The sequence below is a fragment of the Myzus persicae genome, unplaced genomic scaffold (assembly GCF_001856785.1).
Source record: "Myzus persicae strain clone G006 unplaced genomic scaffold, MPER_G0061.0, whole genome shotgun sequence".
Taxonomy (NCBI): domain Eukaryota; kingdom Metazoa; phylum Arthropoda; class Insecta; order Hemiptera; family Aphididae; genus Myzus; species Myzus persicae.
In genome coordinates, this window is record NW_019101146.1 from 1 (window position 1) to 14,871 (window position 14,871).

A 14,871-nucleotide genomic window follows, 5' to 3' on the forward strand; every position below is an offset into this window, starting at 1 on the left:
ACGCACACGCCTACACGCGTCATCCGGCTTGATGTGCAGCCGTCGCACATTGACTGATATTAACCTAACCTTGACCCTCCGCGCAGAATCGTTTTTCATATACAATGATATGATATCATATGATTCAAATTTATTACCATCCGTTACAGCGACCAATATTTTATAATTGTTTTTCCGTGGAGCAAATCGCTACTGTTTTTATTATAAACTATTATGTCTTGGGTGCTAATCGTCACAAATTATTATAATGTGAGCTCGAATCACCACTGTTTTTTTGCATTATTATTTACTAGGCACATTCCCCTGTTTATATATTTATTATTGTATTAATTACCAATGTTAATATAGTACTATTCATTGTTTTATTCTAAAATTGTTGCGTGTTATGTGTTATAATGTTAGTAGAGGTACAGGTAGCTGGCCAGCCGTGCACCGATAAATAGTGAGTTTTTAGAACATAAATTATTATTAATGTATATATTATCTTGTTAGGCCAGAAGGACACAAATATTAAGTTGTAATGCGATTAAAAAATAACTATTTGAAAAAAAAAAATCATTAGGTTACTAAACTAGAATCGTTCATACGTTATACATCATGTCCATGGCCTGTGTACCTGCGTTCTACGTACTATGATTTTCATTATGAGTTGGTAAGTAAAAAATTAGGAAGGCCTTTTCTACTATACCTCTGGTACACACCAAAAGGGGGCCTACCTAACTAGTTATGTTAATACTATTAAATACATTTTTAATTTACAAGTAAATTAGTCATAATAGTTTATACAATGGTTACGCTCCTGTCATTCGCTCTAGACAACGCCCTTTTTGCTTTTGTTCTGCCCTGATCTTGAATTAGGCTTAGGTATCTTGGTAAGTTGCTCGTTTTGTGTTCGAATTGGTAACAAAATCATAATTTTCAAGCAAGATATGAGTATATAAATTATCAGAATCTAAAAATGCTCATATCTCGCTTGAAACCTAGCAATAATGGATAGGTATAACAGTCTCAATGTGAAGTTTGATAATATGTAAATTCACTCTAATATTAAAATCACAACACATAACTGGAATGATTATATCTGTGTTCATTTTAAAATTTAGTAGTTTGCAAAAAATTTAATAATAATTGAAATCTATTAATTATTATATAAGTATATAATCTAGTAACAAAACTGAACAACAAAATTGGAATGATTATATCTGTGTTCATTATAAAATTTAAAAGTTTTCAAAAAATTGAATAAGAATTAAAACATATTTTAATTATTATAATATAGCTATAGTTACAAAACTTAACAATACAATTGTAATGATTATATCTGTATTATATTCATTATACAATTTAGAAGCTTAGAAAAAATTGAATAATAACATTTTTTTATAATATTATTACTATTATAATAATATAGTAAATAGTAATATTACTTCATTTTATTTTTATAGCTATTGGCAGCATTGTGCACAAAATCTTTTATTTTTTTCCAAGGCTTATTAATTTTATTTTGTTTTGCAAAATTTTCACATTCATGTTTTTTGGGAGCTTTATTTAAGAGAATGTTATTTTTAAAATGTTTAGTCATTATTTGTTTTTCATTTTCTGTCCACGGTATAATTTTAATATTTTTGTTTAATATTTGTTTTTTTATAACTGGACATGGTTCTTCTGTGTTTAATTCATTAATTAGATCGAGATTTGTGGAGGAGTCTTTTTCCTGAAAATCATCATCTGCTTCATCTATTTCTTCATCAGAAACTAAATCATTAGCACTGATGTTGATCTCATCTAAAGTCTTCCCACGATACTTCTGGCCCTCACCCTTTTCCATGAGTAACAGCAGTTTGCTGACTTTAGCTACCTGCAAATCAGTTTGATCTAAATAAAATAATTGTTAAGAAATGTTTTTAGCTATCAACTAGTATACAAATATATAATATTGCCTTTGATTATTCAATTATGCTTCAGATTACAAATACCTTAGATACATCAGAGGGTCAGAATGTACGAAATATACATTTTAATAATTTAACCAACATTCAGCTGACAACCATACATTAATGTATGATAATATTGAAAGCATGATAACTATTAAACTAAAGCAATTATTATTATTATTAATATAATTTAAGTTACTGCACATTTAATTAATATGAAAATATATTATAACTTAAAATCTTATTTAAAAAAAAGAACAAATTCTTAAGAAAATATTTATCTTAATTTGCCCAGGCTTTATTTATTATATTTAGTTTTGATGTAATCCGTGCAAAATTATACTTGATTTTAAGGAAATTGTATTTGATAATTAAATTGTATTAAATCAATATGAATAAGTTATTAATCTAATTTTCTGTTGAACAAATTACAAAATTATTTCATTAATTTAACAAAAAATGTTTATAAATATTAAAATAGGAAGGTGTAAAATATTTACCTGAAACGCATTATCAGTCAGTCTATAAAAATGTTTGTGTATGTCTTTTGTATGGCCCATAAATGTTGCAAGTTGTTCTATATCGCCATCAGATAAGTTGAGTAATTGTGAAACAGTAGCAACGTGTTTTCTCAGACGAGTTGAAGTAATATTTTCCGGATGCTCTGCCCCAGACTTTCGACCAAATTTTCGAATAACATCAGAAGCCCTCATACAACTAGTAGAGCATTGAGTCAAAGGAAATAAGAATGGGTTTTCATTGTTTATAAAGCTAGCAGATTCTCTTAGTTTCAATAAAAAAGTCAAACGTTTTTGCAGATGTACTGTGAATAAAATTGGAACACCTCGTCCACGCTTTCCGCGGATTACTATTCTTTTGAAACTCTTAGTAAGTTCTAATTCAACCGGAGATAGCGCATGGCTAATTTCTTCCTGAGAAACTTCTGACGGCGCATTGATGTAAGTATCTAATAGGATACGCTGCACTTCTCCAGCCCTACGCCGGTTAAGCAATACAATTTGTACCATTATACTTTCTTGGAGCTCTTTAAACGCTGACATATTATCTGGATTTAATTTAAGTGAGTGATACGCCTCTTTTTCCACACTAATAATGTAATCTCTAAATAATTTGATGTCTGATGTCAACGGAAGTATAGCTTAGTAGAGGTACAGGTAGCTGGCCAGCCGTGCACCGATAAATAGTGAGTTTTTAGAACATAAATTATTATTAATGTATATATTATCTTGTTAGGCCAGAAGGACACAAATATTAAGTTGTAATGCGATTAAAAAATAAAAATAAAGTATAAAAAAAGTTACATAGTTATAACAATTATATTATATTATATTCTACAATACTTCTAACACGGCGATGTGTATAGGCAATTTAGCTGCATTAGTGTTTATTAAGATCGGTTGTTTCTAAACTAGTGATAACTGATAACTACAAAAATATTAAAATACATTTTACACAAACCGTAACACTTCATTGCTAAAGATCATTTTTTAAGTGAAAATTCACCTAAAAGCGTTACAGGTATACTCGACATTGCCAAGCCAAACAGACTATCGGATCTTGAATGCTGGTCACCGTCTTCCCTAGTAGTGCAGTAAATATTCGGCAGGTTAGCTGACCACATTTGTCAAATCTCGACCGTCTCGTGGTCTACGACAATAATACTGATGGCAGCCAGCCGATTATAGGTAAAAAATCACCAGCAAGAGATCTCGTCGTCACACGATGCTGTGGCGTCAGCGGCGGTGGCGGCTAGCGGATGCACTAGCTCGACCACTGGTAAAAAAGACAACAATCGCGGAACGGACGCCTGCGGCATAGTCTATGGTTAGGTTAACTGTTGTCAGGAGCAGAGTGGGTTACCCAAATGTATAAGAAATAATATATCACGTTAGATAAATTCTAAGGTGTATATGACACCGATTGAAATATATATAATACGATAAAAAAGATCAATTAAATAATAATAATAATGGACCCGGTATAGGGCACCCCGGGAATGAATTGGCAATACATATATTTAAATAATAATAATAGGTACGTAATATAGTATAAAAATACAAGAACACTGGTATACAAATACAAAATAATGAAGACGACCTGGTTCGTAGCAATTTGTCCGACGAGGCACATAGTCTTGGTAGTTGAAAAATGGTACGATGACACGATGTCTCAATAGAACGGCAATCGGGATCGCATACGCGGAGGCAACGCACAAAATGGTTGCCGACTGCCGATACGATGATAACTGGGATAAAGCACCAACGTAATGAACAAAACCGTTGGATAAAAAATCTCCACTACACCGTGATGTCCCAAACAAGTATGTATATATGAGTATATTTATATATTTATATATTTAAATTTATATATATACATAACCGAATCATTCTGCGTTCGAACATCCTACCCGCCGTGAGAGTCATCTCACACAAAAATTGCGTCGACCCGGAAGTGGATGTACATAATATTATTATATGAAGTCTGAATGATTTCAGCAGGAATCACAATCTAACCTAGGTCGTCTCACATTTTTTTATTAAGAAAAACAGAATAAATTGTAATCAAAATACCAGCAACAATTATGAAAAGATATACAAAATAAAGACTTAAAAAAAAAAAGCCTGAAATAGAAATAGAATTTAAAAAAGAAATTTCAAAAAAATGTAATTGTTTATAACTGAAATATGTTGACAAAGAAAAATAACATTTCGAAGAGGAAGTTGAAAAAATTCAAAAAAAAAAATGAATTTAATCAAAAAAAGGAAAGAGAAAACATACAAGAACTTATTTATTAAGAATTAAATGCTGATTCAGAATTTTAACATGGCACAGAGAGAGAAATAAGACTAAAACACAATCAGTAAAGATAATGTGCTTATAGATTTGAGTGGAAAAAATATCAACTTTTTAGACCACCATTAGAAAAATATAATAGTAATGTTCTAATAGAACATGAATTATAAGAAGGAACAGAAAAATATACACGAAAATCGAATGGAATGTTTTCATAGGTCAGTTCAAAAAAGAATTGAAAGACAAATTGAACGGCTGAAATATGAAATTTTGTTAGAAAAACAAAAAATGGATGATGATCTTTAACAAGAAATTAAAGAATTAAATAAAGAAATCATAGAACTAGATCCAAACAATTTTAATGAACTAAACAAAGAAATTTTAAAAGAAGTTTCTAAAATGGATTATTTACCTGTTCGAATGAAATTTTTTAAAAATCTCTATCGTTAATTTATCCAAGATTCAGCACCTTTTTATAATATATTTAATATATTAGACCGATTAAAGAATTGACAGCTGTGCAACAAAAATTAAATGAAGAATTCTTAAAAATATTAAAAAGATTATTAGTGAAAAGGTGTAACGAAGAAACACATGAAGCAGTTAATGGAGTTGAAAGAAATCAAAATCAATTTGAAGATATTGATGGAAAATAAAAATATCAGTATTATGATTTGATCGTACAATATAATCATGAAATGTCGCAAGAACTAGAAGGACATACACAACAGGTTTCAGGTAAAAATATGTTAGTTGACTTGTATGATGATGCAGTGAAAATATATGTAAATAAATCTGATATGAAGATGCATTAAAAGAAAAATTAGGTAAAGCGGGAACAAGTATAATAGACCAAACACAAAAAGAGGAAAATAAAAATATCATATTTCGGTTAGAATTTAAAAAAAATGTACAAGTTGATGAGGAACTATGGAAAAAAATGAAAAACAATTACAGAATAATACTGAAGAAGAAATAAACGGTAATCTCATGGTAAAAACTCAAGAAAATGAAATAGAGGTAGAAGAAGGCTCACATGTGGAAATAGAAGACTTAAAAGACGAAATACAAGTGTATTCTGTGATTTCAAATGATGAACATTTTGAAGAAGTAAATGAAAGTTCAAAATTCAAAATTGAAGGGAAAGTTCCAAATATTTTCCAAAAAATTGGAAAGAACTATTATTGTAGAGTCTGGAGTGAAATCCGAAGATTCTGAAAAAGAGGCTCAAAAAGATTCTGATGTGGATATTGAAGGCTTTGAAGGAAAACTAGAGTTTCCTGAAGTTAATATTGAAGACTTTGAAGAAGAATCTCAGGAAAATACTGATTCGTATACTGAAGACCTAAGTGAGGAAGAATTTAATGACGTAAATTAAGTAGTAAAAATAGTTGAAGATATAAAAGTAGAATCGAATTATTCAATAGACGATTATATATCTTCAAATAAAATACTAACTTCAACGTGCAATGAATTGAATTTAAAAATTGATCCAAACTCTAACCTTGCAAACGATGAAGAAGAAAAATTAAAACTATCAACTCATCTGACCCTACAATATTTATGGATCATAGAAAAAATTAAAAGAAAAACCATTTAATTTGTTCGAAAAATTACATTCTACATACAGAAAGCTATTATGCAAATTTAATGATTCAATAGAGTGGCCAGAGAATGTAAATAAATAGATATTTATATTATTCATAATAACTAGGCCGCATAACTTCATTCTCTTACAAAAGTACATTTATTATGTTTATTTAGGTACCAAAAATAAAAAAAATACAAATACTTTATAAAACTATATTAACTGAAACAGTTTAGTGTTAATATTCTTATGGCAATTAAATTAATATAATGTGCTTACTATACTACTAGAATAGCCTATACTCTCAAAATTAATAAAATTTTAAAACATCATTCTAAAATTATTAACATTTTCCTTTAGTAAAATTATACTTATTATTAGAATTACAGACAATTATGTACTTTTACAAATTAATGATTGAACGTATAATGATAATACATAAATATTGTTGTTTTTTTTTATTCTGGCTACCTATTTAAAAAACATGATACAATATATTCTGAAAACTGTGATTCTCAAAATGCATTTAATTTTAAATAATTTATATTATCATTGAACATAAGCTATGATCTAAAAATAGTAAAATTAAAAAATATGCCCTTAAAACTAAAATACCACAAAATATTTTAAAAAATATATAATATTGAGTTTAATATTTTTTTGTTGTAGTATCTTGAAACTAACTTCTAGCATACTAAGCAATAAATCATGTAACCTACAAAAACATGCATATATGCAATCACTTCCATAATAATAACTATTTGAATCATTGGCACATAAAGTTTGTTGGACATTTTGTTTGATGACCCTACTGAATTTAAACCTAATGTGTTGGTAGTTATATTACAGTATGTAAACAAAGGTTATTCGATAAAAATTAACACAGACAAGAATTCAAAATCACAAGAAGAATATTTTTTCAATTATTATGAGGACACAATATTATTGCATATGGAATATGAACATCTGCAGCCAGATTTGTTGGATTTATTAGATAGCACTAAACCCAGATTATTTTATTCTGGATGTGTTATTGCTGAAATTCATGATTAGGTAGATGAAGTTCCATGCCAAGTGTATAGGCTAGTACTGCGTCCTTTTAATTTGATAAGCTATTTAAAAATATAAATTATAATTTAGAAATATATGTTTTACTTTTATATTTTAATCCATAATATAATTACAATACTTAATTACAGTCCATTCAGAGATGTATAATTATAGACCGTATAATTGCTTAAAATAATTATGCCACTGATATAAATTATTGGTCAAATAATAAAAGATTAAAGCTAGAAAGTATATTGCTTAAAAAATAATATCCAGTTATGCCCATGTTATATTCATCGCCCAGGTAGTCTAGTAGTTAACAGGTTAACTGCCATGGCTTTTTTTAATGTTTATAACATGTTGCTATGTGTACCATTTCTGGTACATGGCTGAACATTATTATCGAGCCACATGTACCATATAAGGTACATTCGATTCATTGACATTAGTTACACTGTGCGCCAAAATGGGTACACGTAAATGTGATTTTCCTATGAGTTATGTTTGTGTGGCCTCCTAGTAATGTTTTAGTAAAAATAGCGAAACAAATTTATAATTTTTTAACATTTTAATCAATATTTTTATTAATGACATGTTTTACTATAATATAACAATTAATTACAATATTTTTTTTTTATTTTTTTTTGTAACATAATCATTTTTTTTAAATTCCTTTTATTTTGTAACATTTTATTTTTATTTTTTTTTTGTATGCATGAATTCGAAAAAAACAATCCAAACAAAAATAGGAATCACATTTAGGACAAATCGTTGATACGCGAGAAGTTTTCTTTCTTGCTATCTGCGTTCCTGTATACAAAAATGTATTTATTTAATACAATAAAATATAACAATTATGTATAAGTATATTACCTTCTGTTCGAGAAATGTATTTGTAGCATTGATTACATCGACCTCTTTTTTTATTGTTTTCCAACTTATGTTCATCATATAATTCTGGAACTTCTGGAACTTCTGGAACACTGTTTGATTGCTGAATTAATCCATTAATAATGTCGTCTTTGAACTGGGTAATTGTCTTAGAATTTCCAGTGACTCCTTTATAAATACTAAAAGCATTCAATAATGATGTGTTGCAAATAATATCCATAGCAACTTTACGGTACCACTTCACGCCTCTTCTTAGACAGCTACTATAAGATCCCATTTGGTCAGTTAAATCGATGTATCCCTTACCACGGTTATAGTCGATAACAACTTTTGGTTTTATTTTAATTCCTCTTTTAGCCATGACTTCTTCCATCGTGTTTGAATGTTTTGTACTTATCATAAGAACATCTCTACGGTCTCTCCATTTTAGTACCATAATTTCGCGATCACTCTTTTTTGCAAATATTTCACCCCAGTTAAGTTTTTTTTGTGTTACATCTTTAGGATTTCTTTTTCTATTTGATCTAAGAGTTCCTACTAAGTGTGTTTTCTGTTGCAATAATTTTTGCATACAATGTTCTACCGAAATCGAGATATGGTTCCATTAGTTCCATTACTACTTTACATGAAACTGAATCACCCAATGTCGCTTCTTTTCCTGCATATATTTTATATTTTGACGTATAAAAGTCCCGTGTACACAGCTTAAAGATTTTGACTCCATAACGATGACGTTTATTAGAAATATACTGCCGAAACGATAATCGACCCAAATAAGGGACCATAGACTCGTCGATACAAACTGACTCTTCAGGAATTACTGCACTATTGAACTTTTCGACGAGTAAATCAATCAATATTTGGATTTTGTATAATCTATCATTAGTAGGAGCTTTGTCATTATCAGAAATGTGTAACATACTCAAAATAATTTCAAACCTGTTTCGAGACATAAATTTTGGAATATTGCAAGAATATAATTTAGAATTTTTCCAATAGTGAGCAATTGATGGCAGTTTCATCATGCCCATCCACATAGCAATACCAAAAAAGAGTTTAATTTCCTGCTCATTTGTGTCGACCCATTTTCTAATTCTAGCATGTCGAGATAAGCCTGCTGTGTTTTTTTTAGCATTAGCATACCTGTTTGTTTCAACCACTAACATGTCAATAATTTCTTTGTCAAAAAAAAGATAAAAAAAGTCGATAGGACTGGCATCAGACATAGTTTCAATTATATCTGGATTTATTCCAGTAGTATTTACATCAGGATTAAAAATTATATGACTATTTAGCTGTCCATTAGAAAAATCGTTATTCCAATTATTAACAATCGTATTAGTAGTTACGTTACAATTATCCAATAATTCACGTTCGTAAATATTTTCGTCCGGTTCACTTTCCGAGGACCAGTTTGGATCAGCGTCAGTATCGTCGTAATCTTCCGAATATGAGTCCGAATTTGATTCCAGCATAGCTTCTATTTCTTGTCTATTCATTTTCGATTTCAATATTTTATAAATATACAAAATAAACAAAAGAATTTGAAATTGATACGAGGCAACAAAACGCAATGAAATACAACCGTCTACTAAGACAAATCCGTGTGTCCGTGTATAGTTTGTCGATAGCCCGTATACGACAAAATATAATCAGAAATAATAAACAAGATATAAAGGGAAAAACCTAAAGAATAATAAAATAATATCATGTCTAAATGAGCGATAAGATAATAGTTCCAAGACATGGACATTATGCGTACCATCTAGGAAGTACTTTACTAACATTTATTAGATTATTATTAGTCATGATGATTAAACTAATCGTGTACAGTTAATGGTGCACGTGGCTCTGCAGTATAAAATTAAGTGTAAGTTATAATGCAGAGCCGCGTGTACCATTTTTGGTACATGTTAAAATCATTAATTTTTTAGTATAAATAATTACATAATAACCATTCAAATACTAAAAGCATAAACTAAAAAGCTTATTTTATGATTATTGTGGTATAGCGTATTGGACAAACATTGTAATAAATTGTATTAATTGCTTGGCAATACAACAGTGTACCATATATGGTACACATGGCAGTTAACCTGTTAATTTACAGCATCAAGTGTTAAATTGACGTACTAAATCCATTTAAGAGGAAAAATAACTGTTCAAAGTCCAAACCATACAAAACAGATTCATTCAATGAATCTAATGACAACTTAAATACATCAATGTTGTCAAATGAACCTCAAGAAGAATCTTCAAAATTAATGGTTGGTTAAAAATATATTTTATTGGACCGATGGACCTGATAACACGATAATACTTCTGAAAACTGATTTGTATTCGTTAATATGTTTACTTGCGATCGATTAGTCTACTTTTAAAAATGTTATTCCTTAAGTCCTAAAATTCTGTTTGAAAATTAAAAATTTAGGAAATTTTAAATATTGACTATGTGAAAATTTAATTTAATATCAGATCCATTAGTAAGATTGAAAAAAAAGTACATACAAATGAGAATACATTGTTTTTCGTTTGCAAAATTGAAATGTTATAGGAGTAACCACGTCATCAATAAAATAAAAATATAACAATTTACTAAGCATCCCATACATATTTGTAATATTTGTAGAATCATTAGGTAATCATTAGTCATTACTTATTGGTAATGAGTAAATTCCTACATAATCATTAATATTATTACGTATTAGTTATAATTACACTTGTATTAATTTATAGAAATACAGCAAAACTTGGAGTAAATAGTTTAAACCTATAGTATCGTGGTAGTTCATCGTATTTACTACTTACCCAATTTAATAAATACCCGGGACGCTGTTTCATTTTTATTTTCAATAAACAACCCAATGAGTGCGGCCGTAATAGATTATAATAGTGGATTTGTGGGCATTAAGTCGTTAACAAAATAGTCTCGTCAAGACTCGACTGTATCATGTATCGTCGAAAATTATTTTTCACATCCTAATTTTCTTACTACTTTCTCTGGAGCTGTTCGCTTTGACATATTATTTGTATTCTTAAATGGTAAAATACAATTGTTGCGTACGCGAGATATTTTACTTATATAATAAAATTGGTAGATACCGAAACGATTATTTGTATAGAGTATAAATGTAAGATAAGATACGTCCGATAGAGCGGTCTTCGATGACGGGCGATCGGCCGTCGCAGTCGCAATAAAACCGTACCAGTGTAACGTACACGTCGTAGCCGTTCAATATTAATATTCGATTATGAACTAGCGAATAAAGAGAAATAATATTAATTCAATGTTATTGTTTTATTAAATTAAGCATTGAGCTATCGTAATCAACAATAATGGTTTGATTAAATATTGTATTCTCACTATTAAATATTAATTGAATAATATTTGATTTTATATATTGTGTGACCAATTAATTATATTCTAATAAATAATAATGAATTTGATTATTATAATATTTAGTATAGTTGTGGACCATTTACTTTAACAAACTTAGATTTCACCATTCATTAAAGTTAATATATAAATAAGTAACTAACTTTAATACAAAAATTTACTTAAACATTGTAAGACATTTATTGAATTATTGTTTTTGTTAGCTTTAAAAAAAGGTAGGGTAGGTATAATTATTAATTTTATAGTTAAAATAAAGTACTTAACTCATTTTTAACTAAGTTAAGTTACTTTTATTGTCTAATTAACTTGTTACTTTTACAAGTGAAAAAAAAATAAAGATAACTTTTAATCTTAAACTTAACTTAAAGAGTTAGAAAAAATAGTTAACTTGCAAAGACTTGTATATTATACTACGTATATATTATATGTGTACATGAATGCATTTCACTTGCATGGTTAGTAATAAGATGAATAAAAAACACATCTTATATTTAAAATAAGCTTCCTTGAGTAGACAGATTATATAATTAAATATAAACATATGAATTGTTCAAACGACTGAGATTTCATTTGTTAAAAATAAATAAAATATGAAAAATGTGTATCAAAGCAATACACATCTGGGTTGCTTTCCATACACGCTTTCAAGTGACAATTTCCAACTTGATCGTTAATAACCCACTATTAAGGACAAGAAGAATGTGTCGAACTATTTTGTTCAATGTTATTATATTGTATGATTAAAATCATAAAAATGTTTGGTTTTGATGTGGCAATATCTACATCAGAGAGTTTTTATAAGTCAGCTCATGCAATATCAGCTGCCTGTAAGCAACATACATGTGCGTCTGATCAGTTAAATTGAGCACCTTGATGTTCGTGACATAATTTGTAAGTGAATTATGAGCATTTTCAAATACTAATACTTTACATACACATAACTCCCTTAAAAATTAAAATAACGTAAAAAACAACGACAAAACACATATAATGTTCGGACCTAAAAGTTTGATAATAGATCAATTCACTCTCTTATCAAGACTAACAGAACACTATTGAAACTGGTGAATGCAAGTTTAGTGTCATATGTGTGTAAGATAACACATAATTTCGTGTTGGGGATCTATTTGCTTTTGAAATTAAACTTTAGTCATTTGCTAATTTTTATGGGCTCCTTTTTTGCCATTTATACCTGTTATCATCAATTTAATGTTGAAACTTGAAAGTATAAGGTATATACAAAAATATAATATATGTATTATAATTATACAGTCAACTTCTCGATTAGCGTACTCCTACTTAGAATACTTTTGTGTTTTTGTTATTCTTTGTCACTTCTTAACTTTTGCTTATAACTTTGTTTTCATATTCCAATTGTTGCATATTTTGTTGTTTTTAACCTTGCATGTCTTTAGCATATGTTTTGAGATATTTAAAGTACAATTATAGCACATGTTTTTGGTGCTATACAATCCCAACCCTGATTATTACTCATAACATCTATCCACCACATCCCAACACCTTATTCAAAATTCCTGGGTAGGTTGTAGATTCTCATACAATATTTGTGTGCATTTCAATTCTTAGTTAAAAGGCCACAAATCAAATATACAAATGCATATATTTTTAATATTGTACCCGAAATCAAGCATAGGTATATTAGCTGTAGATTCATAAATCTTATAAAAACAAAAGATAATATAAAAAAAAATCAATTTTATTCACAATGAAATATACGTAAAATATAAAATTACATACCTCCATCAAATGTATATTAGGTACCTATATAATATATATAGTCTTATATTTATTCATTATTGGTCGAAAACAACTTTAAAAAAATAATGTGATACACTCATACTTCCAAATTGTACAAAATCAATTTTTACTTTTAAACAGAATATTTTAAAAATCACAACTTAACTGATACATATAAAGACCAGTATTTTTATTCTTCAGTACATTTATGATATAAAAAATAAGTTAAAAAAGTATCTGTTTATAAAAAATTACTACGCTAATTTGGAAATTTTAAATAAATAGTAATAGGTTAATATTGGAATAATTATGAAATACAATAAAAAAACTACGTAGGTTCATCTATGTTGTACTCCGTTGTTTCTAAATATTAGTGACAACTAATTTACCATCTTTAACTTACTTTACTAACTCAAAACTTAACATTAACTGATTATTACAAAAACAATATACATAATATTGCACAAAACGTAACTCTTTAATGTCGATAATCATTTTTTATTGGTAAGCCATCGTCGTTTTTTTAATTCTATTTTCAATGAAAATTTTATTAATGACTCATATCATAGGAATAGCCACATCCACCGTTACTAATATAGTATAAGGTAATATTAAACTCTACAAATTCATAATATTTACCATCTATTTATTGTACAACATATGTAATAACTTTACTGTATGCTAAAACTTGAAAAAATTAATTCATTTACAAACAAATCATATAATAATTTATAGAATATAGCAGTAGGCGTCTTTAGAATTTAGTATAATTTATATCACTTTTCATTTTTAAATTAAAAATTTTTTTTTCTTGTGACAAAATATTTTAAATTGCAGAGAAAATAACCAATATGACTTTTTTATAAACAAATTATATAATAATATATTCTTAAATATGAAATATTTACTTCATTCTTTAATCTTTAAAATGTCTTTAAACATGTCAAATAATTTTTATCTAATTATAAAATAAAATACTGAATAAGTTATCCAGATTATTTACCCCAGTTGACCAACATAAAGCCAACATATATATGTAAAAACCTACAAATATACGCTCCCTAACTATTGGTATTTATTGTAATTTAAAAATGCATTATGATGCATTACTAATACCATATTACTACGTAATATTGTTATTAACTTTTCAGTCAATATACCGGCATCTCATGTATACCTACATAACGGTGTTAACTGGTCCATGGTACGTATTATATCATATATTATCTATTAACACCATGGTAATGACAAAAATATTTTTTACGAAACTTATTTTACCCGAAAAATATACTATAAGAAAATATTTACAAAAAAAAATATTTTATCCGAACCGTATTTTATCCAAAAAATATTTTTGTCGAAAATATACTATCCGAACCGTATTTTAGTAGAAAAATATTTCATCAGAACCGTATTTTATTCGAAAAATATTTTTGTCG

At 28.1% G+C, this 14,871-nt stretch overlaps 1 protein-coding gene across 1 annotated transcript; it reads right to left on the reverse strand.

The window, feature by feature from the left end:
• Positions 1 to 8,144: 8,144 nt before the first annotated feature.
• On the reverse strand, positions 8,145 to 9,776 carry LOC111027927 (piggyBac transposable element-derived protein 4-like). The gene is made up of 3 exons (XM_022306425.1): positions 8,898 to 9,776; positions 8,325 to 8,827; positions 8,145 to 8,196 (listed from the first exon to the last, which is right to left on the reverse strand). Exons 1-3 carry the CDS (start codon positions 9,774 to 9,776, stop codon positions 8,145 to 8,147), a joined length of 1,434 nt encoding a protein of 477 aa, XP_022162117.1.
• Positions 9,777 to 14,871: the final 5,095 nt, after the last annotated feature.